The following is a 20649-nucleotide window of genomic DNA, read 5'->3' on the forward strand; positions in this document are numbered from 1 at the left end:
ACATTAAATCATCTCTAGGTTACTCATAATACTAATACAGTGTAAGTAAACAGTGGCCAGTAAGGGAAATTCAAGTTTTGCTTTTTGGAACTTTCTGGAATTTTATTCCCCAAAATATTTCGATCCATGGTTGGTTGAATCTGTGGATGCAGAACCCAAGGATAAAAAGGGTGAATTGTAACTGCAAATTTCAATTAACCTTTTCTCCAAAATAATAGTTCTTAATTTAAATTTCAATTTGCAACCAATAACACAAGTTTTATTGAATTACGAGAAAAAAAATTGGTAAGCTCTTGAATTCGAAACCAACTGAAATTTCATAATTCTTCACAACCGCGTGATTACATATGTAGACAATCAAATGCCCTATGCCTACAGTCTTATGCCTTAATGAAACATCAAATTACACTACTTAAGAGTTTACTGTCTGAATTTATATTTTTAGTTTCTCAATCAGGCAGAGAAGGTATGAGCACATTCAAGTTTATATACGTTTGAGAGAAGATTCTTTTGATAGTAGTAAATACATTTCTACCCTAAATTATCTCATTTTAAACCTTTTAAAAATACTTACAATTTCAAACTGTCAATTACACAGTTTATGAAAATAAAGTGTAACTCAAGGTTTTGATTCTTTGTTCAATTTTTAGAATTTATAAAAAATAATCAAGACTCAAGCCAAGATTGGAAGGCTTTGTGATGACACAAATGTATAAACTATTTTCTTTTAATAGAGCTATAACAACATATTAGACAAACTAAATAGTTAAAATAACTGCTTTATAACATGTTAACATTATCTAACAACATTTACATTTAATCAAATAAGCAGCATACCACAGATTAGATTTCTCACTTTAGTTCTCCACAGTAACCAGAAATATGAAAAGCTGACTAAGGACATTTTTGAGAGTCATTTCTAGAACAGAGAAACTCAGGTATTGTCAGGAAGCATTTAACACAAGGCTTCCCGAGTGCTGCTTTGGATCTGCCAGGAGCCCTCTGGCCCTTATTGATCCCTGAATATTCAGGAATTAAGAGAAGAGGCACGCCTTTCCCGGGGCTGAGGAATCCAGGCATTTCTCATTACAGTGATACGTACCCTCTTCCCTATTATGAGCCAAATGGTAAAAGATGATTGTTTGCAACTCTCTCTCTTTGATAGGGATCATCTTATGTTTTGTTAAGTCTGGAATTTTAATCTTTACCTTTCTGAGAATTACTACAGTATATATGCCCACGCCATGTTGATTAAAACACCTTTGCTCCACCAGAGCTTTGGTCCCCGTGTCTCTTTCTTTCTTTCTTTCTATTCCTTCTCTCTCTATTTCTGGCTAATTCCTTGGAGCGCCGAGGCCCGCTGAGCTCACTTTCTTGCCCGGGCTTCTAAGACCCACTCGAGAGGGCGCCTGGTGCCTACGTGCAGCAGCGCGAGCCCTAAGAACAGGGCTCTATGGGCTTTCCATGTAAACCAGGGGGTATCAGCCTCTTTCTCTCTCTCACTCTCGGAACCACCAGGTTCCGGTCCATTAAAGGACCAACAAGATATATATCAGTGCAAATAATCAAATAAGAGAGGTTATTCTAGATAATTAATATCAATTTGCTTTTTCCATATTCTGTCATTCTCATTATCATTGCTGGGAATACAATGAAGATTACATTTTTAAAAAAGTAAGTGCTTCCCTAAAAGCTCAATCTAATAAAAATTATTGTAGCACAGAAACTTTAACTCCCAGTAAACTATTACTTTATTAAACTTTCTAGAATAATTACCTTCATATCACACTTAATAAAATTTGTCTTTAAGAAAAAAAAATTCTAAATACAATTAAAAACTGAAGTATCATTGTTAGTAAAAGTTATTGACAGTGAAGTACAGATTTTTAAAATAAGGCAATTAGGAACCCTTAATTCCAGAAAAATAAATGACCCAATCAAAAAATGGGCCAAAGAACTAAACAGACATTTCTCCAAAGAAGACATACAGATGGCTAACAAACACATGAAAAGATGCTCAACATCGCTCATTACCAGAGAAATGCAAATCAAAACCACAATGAGGTACCATTACTACGCCAATCAGGATGGCTGCTATCCAAAAGTCTACAAGCAATAAATGCTGGAGAGGGTGTGGAGAAAAGGGAACCCTCTTACACTGTTGGTGGGAATGCAAACTAGTACAGCCGCTATTGAAAACAGTGTGGATATCTTAAAAAACTGGAAATAGAACTGCCATATGACCCAGCAATCCCACTTCTGGGCATACACACCGAGGAAACCAGATCTGAAAGAGACACGTGCACCCCAATGTTCATCACAGCACTGTTTATAATTGCCAGGACATGGAAGCAACCTAGATGCCCATCAGCAGACGAATGGATAAGGCAGCTGTGGTACATATACACCATGGAATATTACTCAGCTGTTAAAAAGAATTCATTTGAATCAGTTCTAATGAGGTGGATGAAACTGGAGCCCATTATACAGAGTGAAGTAAGCCAGAAAGATAAAGACCAATACAGTATACTAACACATATATATGGAATTTAGAAAGATGGTAATGATAACCCTATATGCAAAACAGAAAAAGAGACACAGATGTACAGAACAGACTTTTGGACTCTGTGGGAGAAGGCGAGGGTGGGATGTTTCGAGAGAACAGCATCGAAACATATATATTAACTAGGGTGAAACAGATCACCAGCCCAGGTTGGATGCATGAGACAAGTGCTCGGGCCTGGTGCACTGGGAAGACCCAGAGGGATCAGGTGGAGAGGGAGGTGGGAGGGGGGATCGGGATGGGGAATACATGTATATCCATGGCTGATTCATGTCAATGTATGACAAAAACCACTACAATATTGTAAAGTAATTAGCCTCCAACTAATAAAAATAAATGGAAAAAAAAAAGAAAAAATAAATAAATAAAGCTCTATTGGACCAGTAACGAAAAACAAACAAAGAATACCTCCAATAAGACAAACAGAAATCAACTTTTTCCAAAACAAATAACTTACAGTATATTCAATAGTCCCTTTGGGTTTCTGAAAAGACATTCTTCTCCCATCTTTTTTGTCTAGGGTCTTCTTTTGGCCAGTATCTGGAAAAAAAGATGATGCAAAAGTCTATTAAATTATTTTCCTTTTCAGAGTAAATTAAGGACAGCTAAATAGAGCTGAGGGAGCAGATACTTACAGATTCACCAGGAATATAGCTTGCAACCTAGGATTCTCTGCTCTAAAATACAACCAAGCATCAATGTACTTCCTTCCCTACTAGGTTTACAAACTGATCGGTATGAAGCACTACAGTAACTGGAAGTCAATTCAAAACCTAAGGAAGGAAGGAGACAAGACGACAGAGAAGCAGGTGGACATGGAGTACATCTCTCTCCATGGCTGCATCAGGAACATAGAAGATCAGATGCAAAAGATCATGTGGAGCACGAGCTGAGGGTGGCAGGAGTCCCTGACCACCGGAAAGGAATATATAGAGCCTCACAAAACTCAGTAGGATGAAGGAAGGAAGGAGAAAAGAAGAGGAGAGTGAGCAGGATCAGACGTGCACCCAGCAGGTGGGGAAGCTGAAGCAGGGGTGAGATCCCCATATGTGGGGCAATCAGTTGGGACTGAGGGGAAGCATTCAAAACTGCTGGAGAGTGAAGCAGCTGATATGATGACAGTCTGAATAGAGTGAGACCCACACAGACAATCTGGGACGTGGCCCTACATACCCCGGACAGGAATGCAAGTCCAACAGAACGTGTGGTGACTGGGAGCTGGAGTGTAGGGACTGGAGAGCAATCCCAGGGCGAGGACTGCTTTTGACTTCAGAGAGACTGCTGGAGGAGACAGGAGAGAAGATATGGCCGCAGGGAATGCTTCTGAAGGAAAGCTTGGAAGCCACGGAGGCAGGGCACTACTGCTGAGTCACATGTAGGGCGTGGAGTCATCATTAAAACCTTGGAATAAAACTACCATATAACCCAGAAATCCCACTATTGGGCATATACCCAGAGAAAACCATGATTCTAAAAGACACATGCACCCCAGTAGCACTATTTACAATAGCCAGGACATGAAACCAACCTAGATGTCCAACGACATAGGAATGGATAAAGAAGTTGTGGTACATGTAAACAATGGACTATTACTCAGTCATATAAAAGAATGAATCTGAGTTAGTTCTAGTGAGGTAGATGAACCTAGAACCTGTTGTACAGCATGAAGTCAGAAAGAAAAAAACAAATATTGCATATTAACACATATATATGGAATTTAGAATAGAAAAACATTACTGATGTAACATTTGTAGGGCAGAGATAGAGACTCACTGGATGCATTACTACAAATAAAGCTAGTGGAGGTGATAGAATTCCAGCTTAGGTATTTAAAGTCCTAAAAGATGATGCTGTTGAAGTGCTGCACTCAATATGCCAGCAACTGTGGAAACTCAGCAGTGGCCACAGGACTGGAAAAGGTCAGTTTTCATTCCAATCCCAGAGAAAGGCAGTGCCAACGAATGCTCAAACTACAGTACAATTTTACTCATTTCAAATGAGAGCAAGGTAATGCTCAAAATCCTTCAAGCTAGGCTTACAACAGTATATGAAACAAGAACTTTCAGATGTACAAGCTAGATTTAGAAAAGGTAGAGGAACCAGAGATCAAATTGCCAACATCTGCTGAATCGGAGAAAAAGCAAAGGGATTCCCAAAAAAAAGATCTTCTCTGCTTCACCAACTATGCAAAAGCCTTTGACTGTGTGGATCACAACAAACTGTGAAAAATTCTTCGAGATAGGAATACCTGACCTGCCTCCTGAGAAACCTGTATTCAGGACAAGAAGCGACAGTTAGAACCTGACATGGAACAACAGACTGGTTCCAAACTGGGAAAGAAGTATGTCAAGGCTGTATATCATCACCCTGCTTATTTAACTTATATGCAGAGTACATCATGCTAAATGCTGGGCTGGATGACTCACAAGCTGGAATCAAGATTGCTGGGAGAAATATCTACAACCTCAGCTATGCAAATGATACCATTCTAATGGCAGAAAGCAAAAAGGAACTAAAGAGTTTCTTGATGAAGGTGAAAGAGGAGAGTGAAAAGCTGGCTTAAAACTCAAAATTCAAAAAACTAAGATCATGGCATCTGGTCCTGTCACTTCATGGCAAATAGATAAAGTGGAAGCAGTGACAGATTTTATTTCCTTGGGCTCCAAAATCACTGAGGACGGTGACTATAGCCATGAAATTAAAAGACGCTTGTTCCTTGGAAGGAAAGCTATGACAAACCTAGACAGCATATTAAAAAGCAGAGGCACCAACTTTGCTGACAAAAGTCCATATAGTTAAAGCTATGGTTTTTCCAGTAGTCATGTAGGGATGTGAGAATTGGACCACAAGAAGGCTGAGCGTGGAAAAAATTGATGCTTTCAAATTGTGGTACTGAAGACGACTCATGAGAGTCCTTTGGACAGTAAGGAGATCAAACCAGTCAATCCTAAAGGAAATCAACCCTGAAAATTCATTGGAAGGACTGGTGCTGAAGCTGAAGCTCCAATCTTTGGTCACCTGATGTGAAGAGCTGACAAACTGGATAAGACTCTCATGCTGGGAAAGATCAACGGCAAGAGAAGGGAGTGGCATAGGATGAGATGGTCGGATGGCATCATTGATTCAATGGACATGAGTTTGAGCAAACTCTGGGAGATAGGGAAGGACAGCGAAGCCTGGGGTGCTGCAGTTTATGGAGTTGCAAAGAGTTGGGACAGGACTTAGCAACAGAACACCAATAAAGACAATAGAGAACAGACTTGTGACACAGTGGAGAAAGGAGAGGGTGGATGAATTGAGAGAGAGTAGCATGGAAACATACATATTAGCACATGTAAACAGATAGCCACTGGCAATTTGCTGTATGATGCAGGGAGCTCAATTGGGTGCTCTCCGACAACCCAGAGGGGTAGGACGTGGTGGGAGGCGGGAGGAAGGTTTAAGAGGGAGGGAACATATGTATACCTATGGCTGATTCATGCTGATGTATGGCAGAAACCATCACAATATTGTAAAGCAATCATCCTCCAATTAAAAAAATAAATTGAAGAAACGTAACTGTCAGCTGAAAGGAAGTTATTAAAAAGTAAATTAAGAACTTAAAATTTATTAATTTATTAAAAGTAAATTAAGTTATTAAAAAGTAATTAAATATCTTTCAACACATTTAGTCCTATTATAACAAACCATATTTGAAGATTTATTATTATTATTAACCAAACCAAGTTTGAAGCATGTTAACATTAGTCTTCACAGAGGAAAACATCTCTAGTTCTAATACAATCATAGTTAAAGACAAAATCTTCACTATGGAGTTATATTAAACTACTGTATTCTTTATACATACTGTGAAGTAGATTAAGATATGCTTTCATATATAAACATACTTTTTATGCACTCCATTTCAGACAGAGTGCCAACTATTTGTCACTAGCTTATCAAGATATTTCATTTGAACACATCATTACCACCAAGTTTACAGTATCTGTTTAAATTCTGTATTAGTGTTAGCTTTCTCATCTGTACTTCATGTAACAAAGATTTCACAGAACTGATAAAATATCACTCCTATCTAAACAATTTTAAATAAAATAAATCTCTAAAAAACTAAAAAACTGAATAAGATCATAAACATAACAAGATGTTATATTTATGCTCAATTTTTACAAGATTAAAATAGTAATTTTCAAAGAAAAATTAGTTCTACCTAAGCCTAAGGAATTTGGAAAATATCTCCCTCTTTGCTCTTCCTCCATCCAATCTTAACTGATATTTTGACTATACTAGAGTTTGTTTATATGTATCTAATTAGCTCAGTTGGGTATATAGTTCTAATAAAGCATTAACAATGATAAAAATAATAAAATTTGAATCTCAGAAAAACCCAGCTAGCTCTACAGCACTTAAAAAGGCTGCCCCAAAAGCTTCCTGATTGCCCAGGTTAAGGCGGATCTCTACTACCGGTCACACAGTATCTTTGTTTCCTTCACAGTGTCTGGCACAGTTTTAAGTTTCTTCTTAAATCTCTTCCACTGAACTGTAACCTATAAAACACCCTACTTAGTTCCACAATGACCCCTCAGTGCCTAACAAAGAGCTTAACACATAGCAAGCGTCAAATTTGAATGAAATAATGTTTTGAAGCTACGGCTTAAACTGTACCTAGAACTGCCACAATTTTTACAGTCGTTTTTTAAAGAAAAGTGGACAAAGAAGAAAAATATATACTGTTTGGCTATAGAAAAAGAGGTGTTTTCCTAAAGTTATGGTGGGAATGAAAAATGGAATAATTCTTAGGGAAAGACAGCATTTTTTCTTTTCACTATATTTCCAATTTTTCTCCATTAAACAGCATATATTTAAGTGTTTTTTGTGATAAAACATTAAAGCTACTTTAAAATATATTTAAAAAATCAATTCCTTTCCTCTATCTCATAAACAGGAGAGAGAGCCAAAAACACTTTCCTCATTTTGCAATTTAAAAGCAATGCAAGATATAATTTCAGATTACTTCTAAATAATAATATATATCCTTTCATTGATTTCAGGAGTAAATGATGGCCTGCACTTGCTTTGAATAGTAGTATTTTTCTAACCTGTGAAAGAGTTCATTAAAGGTCTAAAAGAAAGTGTTAGTTGCTCTGTCATGTCCGATTCTTTGTGACTCAAGGGACTGCAGTCCATGAGGCTGCCCCCTCCATGGAATTCACCAGGCAAGAATACTAGAATGGGTAGCCATTCCCTTCTCCAGGGGATCTTCCCGACCCAGGGATCAAACCTGGGTCTACGGCAGTGCAGGCAGATTCTCTACTGTATGAGCCACCAATTATATCGTTTTCAAAAGTTCACCATGGAGTGCAGTTCAGAGAAAGAAAACTAATGTATCAGCTTTCCACAGTTTAAAGTTTGAAACAAATTGAAAGCACTCACTTAAATAATTTAAAATTATAATAAAATACTGCAATAATTCTTGTTCTAAAATGATTTTAATAACCATTATTAAAACATGTATTAATAAATATAAGTACCAGAGCACAATGAAATACACTAATCATTCTCTTCTATCAATACAGAAATATAATCACAATATTGGAGAGTTGAAAGTGATCACAGTGGTTACATAGCCCCAGCTCCTATTTGTTAACTTTATACTACCTTTTAAAGACAGTTGCCAGTAAATATGAATCTGGATTGGAAGTATGGAAAAGAGAGGTCCCATTTCTCTTCCTCACAAAATTATTAGTATGACAGTTTAGAAATGCATAGATATTTGTGATTTGAAAATCAAAACAATAGTGAACGTTTATCAAGTGCCTAGCACATGCCAGGGCTTCCATGATAGCTCAGTCAGCAAAGAATCCACCTGCAATGCAGGGGACTAGGTTTGATTCCTGGGTCGGGAAGATCTGCTGGAGAAGGGATAGGCTACCCACTTCAGTATTCTAGCATGTGCCAGGCACTGCTCTAAGTAGACTTCATTTACTATCTTACCTATTCGTCAACCTTATAAAGAGGGTATCACTTTTACTTCCATTTTACAATGAGAAAACCAAGGCACAATTTTGGTTATCACAATGGGATACTACACTGCCAAACGCTGTGTGCTAAAATGCACATAACTGTCCCCCCACAAGAGAACAGTCTCACAAAATGTCAACCCTGCACAAGTTGAGAAACCATGCAATATACCCTAATAGTAAGCATGACATATAGAAGGTGCTCAATAAATACCGAATAAATGAATATATAATACTTTCCCCTGAGATACAATTATCTGGTACGGTAGAAAAAGCAGGGGAGTTAGATTTTACTCTACATTATGAGAAGCAGAAGCTTAATGTATGCAATGTAAAACACGAAATTCCCATCTAGACTGTATTCTGTAAGTTTTGATACACGATACACTGTATTTTAATAATTTCATCCAAAATATTTCACGACGTCTACCCTAATTTCTCCATTTGCTATTTTAAGAATATTGCTTAATTTGCTAATCTATGACAATTAAAAATTTTCATCTTTTAGTTAGCGATTTCTAACCATACTGTGGTAAAAGAAAATACTCTTAAATAGTTAAAACCTGTAAAATTCATTAAAACTTGCTTTACAATCATGCATAAATTTAGCCAATGCTCCATATACATCTGCTTGGAAAGAATATGTATTCTATACAGAAGGGTAGTGCTATATGTATGTGTGTGTGCGCGCATGTGTGGATATGCATGCACACACCCACACACAAACACCTATCCCCATATCCCTGAAATCAAATTTGCTGACTGTGTTCAAATCTTCTATATACATATTGGTTTGTTTCTGCACACTTTTTCTTTAAATTACTGATAGAGGTTGTTAAAATCTCCCACTATGATTGTGGGTTATTCAGTTCTTCTGATGTTTCTTTACTTTGCTTTCTATATTTTGAGACTTTTGAGACCATGATATTAGGTTCATACAAAATAAAAACTATTGTATCTTTCCATTATGTTGAACCTTTTCTTAGAATATTTTTAGACTTAAAGTTTGATATACTTTTAAACAATTATGTTAGTGGCCATACCATAGATTATAGCCTAAATTGTTAATTTTCAGTCTAATATTTACTAGAACTTTTATCTTCCTTCTGGTCAATGTAAGGCTGTAAAAAACTGTGTGATCCTACCAAGACTTATATGCAATTGTTAATGCATATTTTGATTACATATATATATATATATTCAAAAACACTCTAAGACATTATTTTTCTAGACAGTCAACATTCATTCACTTCTTCCCTCATATTTACTTTTTACTGCAACTCTGGGTAATTCTGCAGGGGATAGATTCTTAGTTGGTAGGTATTTTCCTCTGCTATTTAGTTTCCACTGTTTCTTTTGAGAAATCAACTGTCAATCTTATTCTTACAGTACTGACTACTTGTTCTAAATGCTTTTAAGATTTTTCATCTTTGGTGAGATTTGTTGATTCCACTTGGGGCTCTGGAGAAGGAAATGGCAACTCACTCCAGTATTCCTGCCTGAAGAATCCCATGGACAGAGAAGACTGGTAGGCTATACAGCTACATATGACTGAAGCAACTTAGCACACACGCAGTTGGGGTTTGTAGTGATGCTTCAATCTGTGAATTTCATCATTATTGGCATTTTCAGTCATTATTCTCTTAAATAATACTTCTGCCTTCATTCTCTCTCTCCTTTCCTTTGGGGACTCAAATATACACATACTAGAACTTCTAATTATATCTTGTATTAAACTTATTCCCACCTTTATTTTCCATCCTTCTCCCCTATTCTGGATATTTTCTTCTGATGTATTTTTCAATTCACTAAGTCTTTCTCCTGTGGTGGCCGATTTGCTATTAAATTCATCCACAAAGGTCCTAATTAGGAAATTATTTTTAATTCTGGAATATCCATTTTTCTTTTTTATAGTTTGAAACTCTACAAAACTCTCAATCAGCTCAAAATTCTCAACACAGCTACTTTAAATCCAATAACTGCAAGATACAGGGTTCCTGTGGGTCTATTTCTATTCTCTCGTTGTTTCTTGTATCTTACCAGGTGCCTAATTTTATTTTGTGTACTGTATATTAAATATGAAAAATTGTCTATAGACAGAATTTGACAGAAAGCTGAAATTTTCTAGAAAGAATGATTAATTCTTGCTTCTGCCAAACACTTGCGGACACTAGCAACACCAAATCTTATTAATGCAGTTACAGGAATGATGATTTAAAGCCAAGTTACCATCGAGTTTTCCTCTATTCCTACAGCATTTTGGGGGTCCTAAGTAAGAGTAGTTCACTCCTCTGCTGTGGTAGGTCTTGTACTGTGTCCCTGTTCCCTTATACCAACAGCAACTCTTAATCTCTGAGCTGCTGCTTCTGGAATTAATACTTCCCCTGGGGAAAAAAGCAATCCCAAATTGGACCTGCTCTTCCTTCAGGCTCTGTCCTCACTCAGATCCTAATCTAGTTCTATCAATCAGTTTTCTGATATCCCCAATAAAATTTGTTTTGCTTTGGCCCAGCTATTTATTTATTTACAATAGAAGTATAGGTGATTTATAATGTTGTGTTAGTTTCTCATATATAGCAAAGTGACTCAGTTATACATATATATACATATTCTTTTCCATTATGGTTTATTATAGAACCATAATTTCTCATAATTTGTCCCTCCCCACACCCCTTTCCCTTTGGTAACCATAAATTTTCTATGTCTGTGAATCTGTTTCTGTCTCGTAAATTAGTTCAGTTGTATCATATTTTGGATTCCACATTTAAGTGATATCATATGATATTTGGCTTTCTCTGACTTACTACACTTAGTATGATGATCTCCAGGTCCATCCATGTGGCTGCAAATGGCATTATTTAATTCTCTTTTATGACTGAGTAGTATTCCACTGTGTATATATACCACAACTTTATTCATTCATCTGTCAATGGACATTTCGGTAGCTTCCATGTCTTGGCTATTGTAAATAGTGCTGCAATGAACAACGAGGTACATGTATCCTTTTGAACTGTTTTTCTCTGGATATATTCTCAGGAGTGGGACTGCTGAATAATAAAGTAACTCTATTTTCAGTTTTCTAAGGAATCTCCATACTGTTTTCCATAATGGCTGTAACAATTTACATTTCCACCAACAGTGTAGGAGTTCCCTTTTCTCCACAAACTCCCCAGGACTTATTAATTGTAGACTTTTTAATGATTGGTCCAGTTTTTTCAATTCTTCTTAGCAGGACAGTCTGAATTATCTAGCTTGCTATTATTACCAGACTGAGAAGTCCAAAGAGATTTTTAAGCAGAATTGACAAAGCAGTATCAGACCTTTAAATTAAAAATAATTTAAAAAAAAAAGAAAAAAAAATTTTGGAAATAGAACGGGAAAGGCAAACTAGAATAAAGCAAGCCTGATGAATCCTGTATGAAGTCTCATTTTAATATACTAAAAGACTCCTAATATAACTGAAAATTGTAATTTTGGCTGTAGTTACTAATACAAATTTGATGATTTAAAAATATTGAGCTGGGAGTCAATATTTTCATACAATAATACAGATTTTAAACTTTGAAAGTATCTTCTAAACTAAGAAAAATACACTGAGAATTGCTTTTCTAATTAACTGATTCCATCTATAAGTTAGTTAAGTTGCTCAGTCGTATCCGACTCTTTGCAACCCCGTGGATGATAGCCCACCAGGCTCCTCCATCCATGGGATTCTCCAGGCAAGAATACTGGAGTGGGTTGCCATTTCCTTCTCCAGGGGATCTTCCCAACCCAGGGATCGAACCCAGGTCTCCCACATTGCAGGCAGACGCTTTAACCTCTGAGCCACCAGGAAGCCCTACAGTGCAGCAGTATAGGAAACTGCCTATGTTTTCAACCTTTTACTTGCTACTGACTCCTTATCCACAGTCAAAACAAAAAAAATTTTTTTAATCACTCAGTTTTTCTTCAACTTTGTACCCATCCTGCTCTAGATACCAGACTTTCTGCTTCCTTTCATAGTCGAACTTTTAGAAATAAGAGTCTACTCTCACTGTCTTTACTCCATCAAGAGATTCCACAATGTATTGCAATGGTTTCTGTCTTCCCAGTTCCCTAAACCTGCAAAGGAGACCAAACTAAGGGGAAAATCAGATGAGCTTTGTCTATTTTATTTTATTTGCTCTTTATGAAGCACCAAACTAAGTCCTTAATGCTCACCTTTCCTTTTATTTGGTAACATCTCAAGTCCCTTGGTCTCGAACACATTTGCTGTTCCTCTTTAATGCTCCTTTCCTCTACCTAGTCAAGGAGTTTTTGTGTGTGGCCCACTTCTTATGTGAAAAGTTTCATGATACAGAATGCTATTGTTGTTATTTAGTTGTGTCTGATTCTTTTGCGACCCTATGGACTGGAGCCCACCAGGCTCCTCTGTTCATGGGATTTCTCAGGCAAGAATGCTGGAGCAGGCTGCCATTTCCTTCTCCAGGGATATTCCTGACCCAGGAATTGAACCCCCATCTCCTGCACTGCAGGTGGAATCTTCACTGCTGAGCCACTGGGGAACTTCCATATAGAGTGCTAATAGAGCCTTGCTATTTAAAATTATGTTCTAAGGATCAGCAGCACTGGCATCACCTGGGAGCTTACTGTGAACACAGAATCTCAGATTTCATTCCAGAACTACTGATTCACATTGGCATGCACAATAAATTTGAGAAGCACTGAAACAGAGCTTTTGAAAGGATCAAGCTTGCAGACTGAGTTACTGACAGAAGAAAGAGGCTTCTTTACAACTTCCCACTCATGACACTAGCATCTTCAAACATCTGTCAAACTAATTGTTTAATAGTTACTGTGATAGATTACTACCATTACTAAATATCCATCCTGTATCTCCCTGGGGAGGAAAAGAAAATACACTGTACCATCCCACTGATGTCAGATATGAATAGAAACCATAAGTCTTTTGGGCAGAAGTGTTAAGATCTAACATTATACTTCTTAGCTCTTTTTTCCTTCTATCTTAAGACCAGGGCTGGTCCATATAGTGGCTATTCCCTAAAAGGCTATTACACATACACATACCTGTGCACACACATCTAGTCATTCCTGTTGCTGCTCCTCGTTAAATTACAGCATTTGGAAAAGAAAATTTCTTCAGGAACTCATACACAAGGAGCAAATCACTGACTAGGGGAAAAAGAAAACAGTCTAGCTTGCTTAAGACACAAGAATGAGATTATACCAAGGGTATCAAAATAAAAACTCTAGGAATGATCAAAGGATCTAACAGGGAGTACTGAACAATTATGTAGTGGGAAAAATTGCAAACATAATGTAATAAATACCAGGAACTGGAGAGAAGAAATATGGGAGATGAAACGTTCATATCACCTAAGAGTTAAACAAACCTCACCTAAAACTGAAACAAGAATGTAATAATACCAACCTCTTAATATTTTTGCAAATTCTGCTTAACTTTAGACACACTATTTAGGAAATACTTTCTTAAGGCAAATAAATATTATCTTTTAGTCACTCTTTCCTTCTAATCATCCATTCATCATTTTATACATAAATGTACATAGAACTGGACAAGCAACCCACTCCAGTATTCTTGCCTAGAGAATTGCATGGACAGAGGAGCCTGGTGGGCTAGAGTCCATATGGGGTCCCAAAGAGTCGGATATCACTGAGCAACTAACACACACACATACATAAAATAGATCTGAATAATAACATCTACCCTAAAATTAATAATATCACTAGATACTGGATTAGAGGTAGCTTTTAAACTTTAATTTTTGCTATGTATGACTTCATAGTTAGCACACATCAGTTTTACCAAAGTTTAGAATCTAGCACCCACCCCTCAGTTAAGACAAACCATCAGATAACTGCATATCTGAATTAATTCTTTTGGCCCTATATGGAATTGTTTTTTACAGTCTTGCATTTTGTTGTTATAACACTGAACTACATTAAGTAATGGTGTTAAAAAAAACAGCTTTTTGAAATTAGAACCTTAATTTACTATAAAGATGATGATGATATTTTTTGCTATGTTAAGAGTTGCATAAGGATTTTTTTCTGTTTATTCTATCAGGAAAAGTCATGCTTCTTTTACCTAAGCAACAGGTTTATCTTTACCTTAGTGACACTGTGATCACATTTCCCTTTTTCTCTGATTGCTAGAAATCAAAGGCAAAATTTGGGCCTTTCTCTAATACATTAATCTGACCTTAAAATACGCCCCTTTTTGTATGAATATTCATTCATTCAACAAAATGTATTGAGTCTCAATGTAAGTTTGCTGGTGGCCATCTAGGGAGTTTTTATGCACAGAAGACTATTTGCAATTACTTTACTTTTTAATTGTTTTATTTATTGAAGTGCAAATATAAAAATTGAGTTTTCCCTTAAGTCTTTAACTATGTCAGTGTATTATATTTACAAGACTAGTAAATTTTAACATACTTTCTAAGACGCTATCAATAATCAACTCAAGAAACAAACTAGATATCCTTAAATAATCCCATTTATAAACTAGAGTAATTAAATTCTCTCATCTATACTAAAAGGCACTTATAAATCTACTATATTTTATTGTAAACACTTCAATTGCCTCTATAACAAGAAAACCTTTCTAAACTCTTTTAACTCTAGTAAATACATTACAATGAAGTTTTAAATATAATGAAAAGTTCTCTTTGGTATTCATTTTCAACCATATTCTTAGACTAATTTACATGCATTCTAATAGACCTAATTCTCTGAAATATAACAAATATTTTAAAGACCAAATATATTAATTATTCCTAAGCGTAATACAAAATACTAAGTATTTAACAAATTTCATCATTTCTATACTTACTTCTGACCTTAACATGAACAAATCTTAACGTACCCACTAAAAAAAGCAGTGATTCTCAAAGTGTGGTCCCCAAATTAGCAGCATCAGCATTACTTGAGTTGTTGGAAATGCAAACTATGGGGTCTGGCTCAGAAGTATTGAATCAGAAACTCTAGAGGAGGGGCCCAACATTTTCAACAAGCCTCTGGGTGATGCTGAGGCACACTTAAGTTTGAGACTTACTGCTTTATTGTAGCCTGAAATACTCAGAGGCAGTTCTGTCCAAAAACACAGGTAAGTCTTAAGTTCAGCCATCCTGTGAGATGAGCAGCAATTCTAAAATGGGCAAATTTACTTTACTCGTGAGAACCAATGGAATAAGCGAACAGTTATGACTTCAAACTTCATCAGAGTTACTATCAGAGCAGACTGAGGCTGTTTATCTAGAAGAGATTCTTTCCCCACCTCACACCTTAGGAAATGAGACTAAGACTGCAGACATCTAGGATTATCCTCTTCCATGAATGACCAGTACTCTTAATTAACAGTTACTCTAAGAATTGGGCTTCCCTGGTGACTCAGATGGTAAAGTGCCTGTCTGCAATGCAGGAGACCTGGGTTCGATCCCTGGGTTGGGAGGAACCCCTAGAGAAGGAAATAGCAGCCCACTCCAGCAGTCTTGCCTGGAAAATCCCATGGACAGAGGAGGCTGGTAGGCTACAGTCCATGGGTACCAATGTGTCAGATACAACTGAGTGACTCCACTTTCTAACAATTGGTACTACAAATCCTTTACAGGCATTTGGTCTTCCCTGGGTTCAAGCTAAACTATTATCTAACTCTTTCAGACAATCTGCATCTCAATTTCCAACCTGAAATGTATCAAAATTTTCTGACGTCTTCCTTGGAGTTTGTATTTTCAGCTCAGTCATTTAGTATTTTTCTGACTCTAAAGAAATTTCAATGACAATCCATCTGAAACTCTACCTAAATTGTTTTAACGTTAACAACAAATGAGAGAATCTTGCATTCTGCTCAAGCTTTTTTCTTGTCTGACCTAACTCAGAAATAGAAAGATAACACTCAAATGGATTTTGTCTCTCTCATTTCTCTGCCTGGCCAAGTTTCTTAATCAGGAAAATGGGTTAATGATAGTACTTAACTTATTAGGATTAAGCAAAAATATTTGCTAGTAGCTGCCCCATATAAAGTGTTCTTAGCTGCTCTAATTGTCATTTTCCCAAAAGATATTGTTTTATTAATAAATGATAAAAGTAAATGAAAAGAAACTTTAAATATGAGTTCAGATGTACATATTTAAAGTATACTGTCACCAAGTGGGACAAAAGAGTTGCCATAACAGAGAAGTTTATGACAAAAACAATATTACAATTAAGTTGGAACTCTAAATATTTATATTTAGAGCTCCACTGTTCACAGGGTTCTCAAGACAAGAATGTTAAAGTGGTTTGTCATTCCCTTCTCCAGCGCACCACGTTTTGTCAGAATTCTTCACCATGACCTGTCCGTCTTGGGTGGCCTTACATAGCATGGCTCATGGTTTCATTTAGTTATACAAGGCTGTGATCCATGTGATCATTTGGGTTAGTTTTCTGTGACTGTGGTTTTCTTTCTGTCTGCCCTCTGATGAATGAGGGTAAGAAGCTTGTGTGAGCTTCCTGATGGGAGGCACTGGCAGTGGGGAAAACGGGGTCTTGCTCTGGTGGGCAGGGCCACGCTCATTAAATATTTAATTTTCTGCTGACGTGTGGGGCTGTGCTCCCTCCCAGCAGTTTGGCCTGAGGCAACCCAATCTTGGAGTCTGCAAACCCTATGGTAGGCTACGGGCTCTAGGGCAGGGGTAATGGTGACCTCCTCCAAGAGGACTTGGGCCAGCACACCATGCCTCCCAGGACTGCTGCTGTCAGTGCCCCTGGCCCCAAGGCAGGCCACTGTCAGCCCACGCCTCAGCCAGGCTCCCAAATACTCACAGGCAAGTCTGGCTCAGTCTCTTGTGGGGTCACTGCTTTTTTCTCCTGGGTTCTGGTGCACATTAGGTTTTGTTTGTGCCCTCCAAAAGTCTCTGTTTCCCCAGTCCTGTGAAAGTTCTGTAATCAAATGCCACAGACCTTCCAAACCAGATTCCCTGAATATTCATTGGAAGGACTGATGCTGAAGCTGAAGCTCCAATACTCTGGCCACCTAATACAAAGAGGTGACTCACTGGAAAAGACCCTGATGCTGGGAAAGACTGAGGGCAGAAGAAGGGGGTGACAGAGGATGAGATGGTTAGATAGCATCAATGACTCAATGGACATGAGTGTGAGGCAACTCCAGGAGATAGACAGTAAAGGACAGGGAAGCCTGGCGTGCTGCAGTCTGCAGGGTCACAGAGTTGGAGACGACTAAGCAACTGAACAACAACAACTAAACACTAAAAAAAATTTTTTTTTACTTACTTATAACTATGTGATCTAGTAAACTGACTATAGTGATGCCTCCAAACATGAGCTATGCTCAAGGCCTAAAAAATTTTTTTGAATCATAAAATAATTTACTCTGTGCTTGTGTGCATGCTAAGTCACTTCAGTAGTGTTCGACTCTGCAATCCTATAGACTGCAGCTTGCCAGGCTCCTGTGTCCATGGGGATTCTCCAGGCAAGAATACTGGAGTGGGCTGCCATGCCCTCCTCCAGGGGGTCTTCCCAATGCAGGGATCGAGCCCATGCTTCCTGCAGCTCCTGCACTGCAGGCAGATTCTTTACCACAAGCCACCAGGAAAGTCCAACTTACTCTTTTAGCAGGAACAAAAATGGTGTCATATGGTGTTTTCTTTGTCATTGTTATTAACTAGAGCAAAGGTGTGATAAGCTCCTTAATGTGTCTAAGTCCCAATTATGGTTTTCCATAGAGGGGACTATAATGTTGGAGTCAGCAAACACTATAAACTGTAAGACCAAAAGCAGACACCTTGGAGAGGAGAAAGACATTAGTGACAATAACAGTCAGGTAAGTGGTCTGTTCACACAACGAGTAAAATCGGAAACAGATGACCAAAGTTCTATTAGGCCCATCCTTCAATGGTAAAACTATTTTACCATCATCATTACTGAACATAAAATGGTGACGGATAAGGTCACTAACAACAAATGGAGTCCTGGAATACAGCCAATCTACAAGTGTGGAAGTGTCTGCACAAGATATACTGCTACAACACACAGGATACTTCAAAGAACTGAAGGAAGAGTAACGAACATCAGAGAACTTAAGCAGCTGTTATAAAAATCTAAAATAAGGGTAGTCACAAGCAAAAAGAGTAGAGGAAGTCCTTAAAACCGACTAACAGATACTCATTCCAAAGGACACAAATGCAAGGAAAATCCTACAGCCAAAGCCAAAAAAATAGAGCTCTCATTTTAAGCAAAGTTTGAACTAAAAGAACCATTTACTTTTTACCTGCATATATACATGTTGCCTCTCAAAGGAATTAATTTAGAAAGCTGTATTTATTCAAGAACCAGAGGTGGCGATTTAATTATTGCTGAACACTCATTTCTTGAACTATCTTCAGTACTGGGTAGGCGTAACTGTATAGACTTACAATGTTTTTAACCCCAAATGCTACTTTGTAGCTTTACTTCCCAACATGTTCACTAATCTTGCTCCAAATGAAAGAAAGAGCACCGGAGTTGATAACCTTTCAGCCCATCTAATCAACCTCATTTACAAATAAGAAAATATAGGCCCAAAGAGCAAGTAATTTTCACAAATTCTTTCAGCAAGTTAATGGTAGGAAGTACCTACCCACCTGACTGTGGTCAGAACTGTGACATCACACGGTCTCTCTAACTTGTATCAGAGACTAGGGGGCACCCTGAATATTAAAGACTGGGCCATGAGTACACAAGCCAGCTTCACTAGAAGAGGACTTTGTATAATACTCTGAAGCTGCAACTCTGAAAGAGAGTCTGACACATTAACAGCAGTGTGCTCAATAAATGTCTCTGAATCAATGAATCAGATGTATATGTTTGGGCTTATTTATAAAAATATTCACCATATCCTTTCCTGGTTAAGTTACCCCACATATTCTTCATCTGCCTAGAGGCTGGTCACATTTCAATTGTTTTCAATAAGTCAACTGAGGTCTTACACACACAAACTAACCTTTTATTCAAACACTTTAAAGTTCCAGGCCTCATCCCTTGTCCACCTTTAAGAGGATTCTGCACCGGGTTAATGTTCTTCAAAGCAGAAACCAAGTACATACCCTTTCGTTTTTCTCATTTCATAAACAGGAGTTGTGAAGAAAAGATTTTATGTAAAGTGAAGAAAAGTTAACAAAAGGGACCACGCTAAAAATTACATTTTAATATTTAAGTTTCTTCAAAGCTTAAACTACACTTACAGAGATCAACAGATGTCCTCATTGGTTCACTGCTTTAAAATAAATCGTAGGATGTGAGGTTGTGGATAAATTTTATATTCTCTTTACTTTTCTCTATTTCCTAAACACTCTAATGCTCATATAACTTACTCTCATAATACCAAATGCGTATCGAGCAGATAACAGGAATAAAATATGACCACAAGAGGTCTAAGGAAGCCAACGACATTGGAGAAGTTACCATATGCATGAAGTCAATACCGCTTCAGCAAGGGCTTTAAAAAAATTTCGTAAGATATCAGTACCATGTCATTACGACTGCTTTTTTTTTTCTTTTAAGAATAGTACAACTCCACTATGACGAAAGAAAACACGACAGGCGGTAGAGATGACAACTGAGAAATTTGTTACGTTCTGCTCCCTCAAGACAAACACAGCCTTTCAAAATACACGATACAAAAATCCACTGGGCTTCTGTGTACGTTACGCATTTTCTTTTTCAAAGTCGTATCAAGTAAGCGTTGATGTGAATTCTCACCAATGTCACATAAAAAGAGTGACCAAGCCCAAACCCAAGCCAGACGAGGCGTTCTTAACGATCTCCTGGGAGGAAAAACACGAGCGTCATAACTGATTCAATATTCACCTCCCAGTGGGAGGGAAAAACTTCAGAGCTCCTACCCTTGAAACAGTTGGCGCGGTAAAAAAAGTCGAGTCCCGGTGCAGAAAAGCAGGAAGAGCAGGGCAGGAAGAGACGCGACGCAGCCCCGAAGAGGTCTTCCGCCCCCAGCGCAGAGCGAGCACTCGGCGTCCTCGCCCCCCGCCCCGGCGCCGGCACACCTGCCAA

The 20649-nt window shown here is 37.7% G+C and overlaps 1 protein-coding gene across 10 annotated transcripts in view; it reads right to left on the bottom strand.

The window, feature by feature from the left end:
- Window positions 1-20649, bottom strand: part of OXR1 (oxidation resistance 1) — a 485242-nt gene that overhangs the window by 66412 nt on the left and 398181 nt on the right. For 6 of the 10 annotated variants that reach the window (XM_020879426.2, XM_020879420.2, XM_070477248.1 and 3 more), the window contains one exon: window positions 3021-3103. In XM_020879426.2, the coding sequence (XP_020735085.2) occupies window positions 3021-3103 (83 nt within the window). The other 4 variants (XM_020879455.2, XM_020879463.2, XM_020879472.2 and 1 more) reach the window with 4 other exon arrangements.

Source organism: Odocoileus virginianus, chromosome 15 (assembly GCF_023699985.2).
Source record: "Odocoileus virginianus isolate 20LAN1187 ecotype Illinois chromosome 15, Ovbor_1.2, whole genome shotgun sequence".
In the NCBI taxonomy this organism is placed as follows: domain Eukaryota; kingdom Metazoa; phylum Chordata; class Mammalia; order Artiodactyla; family Cervidae; genus Odocoileus; species Odocoileus virginianus.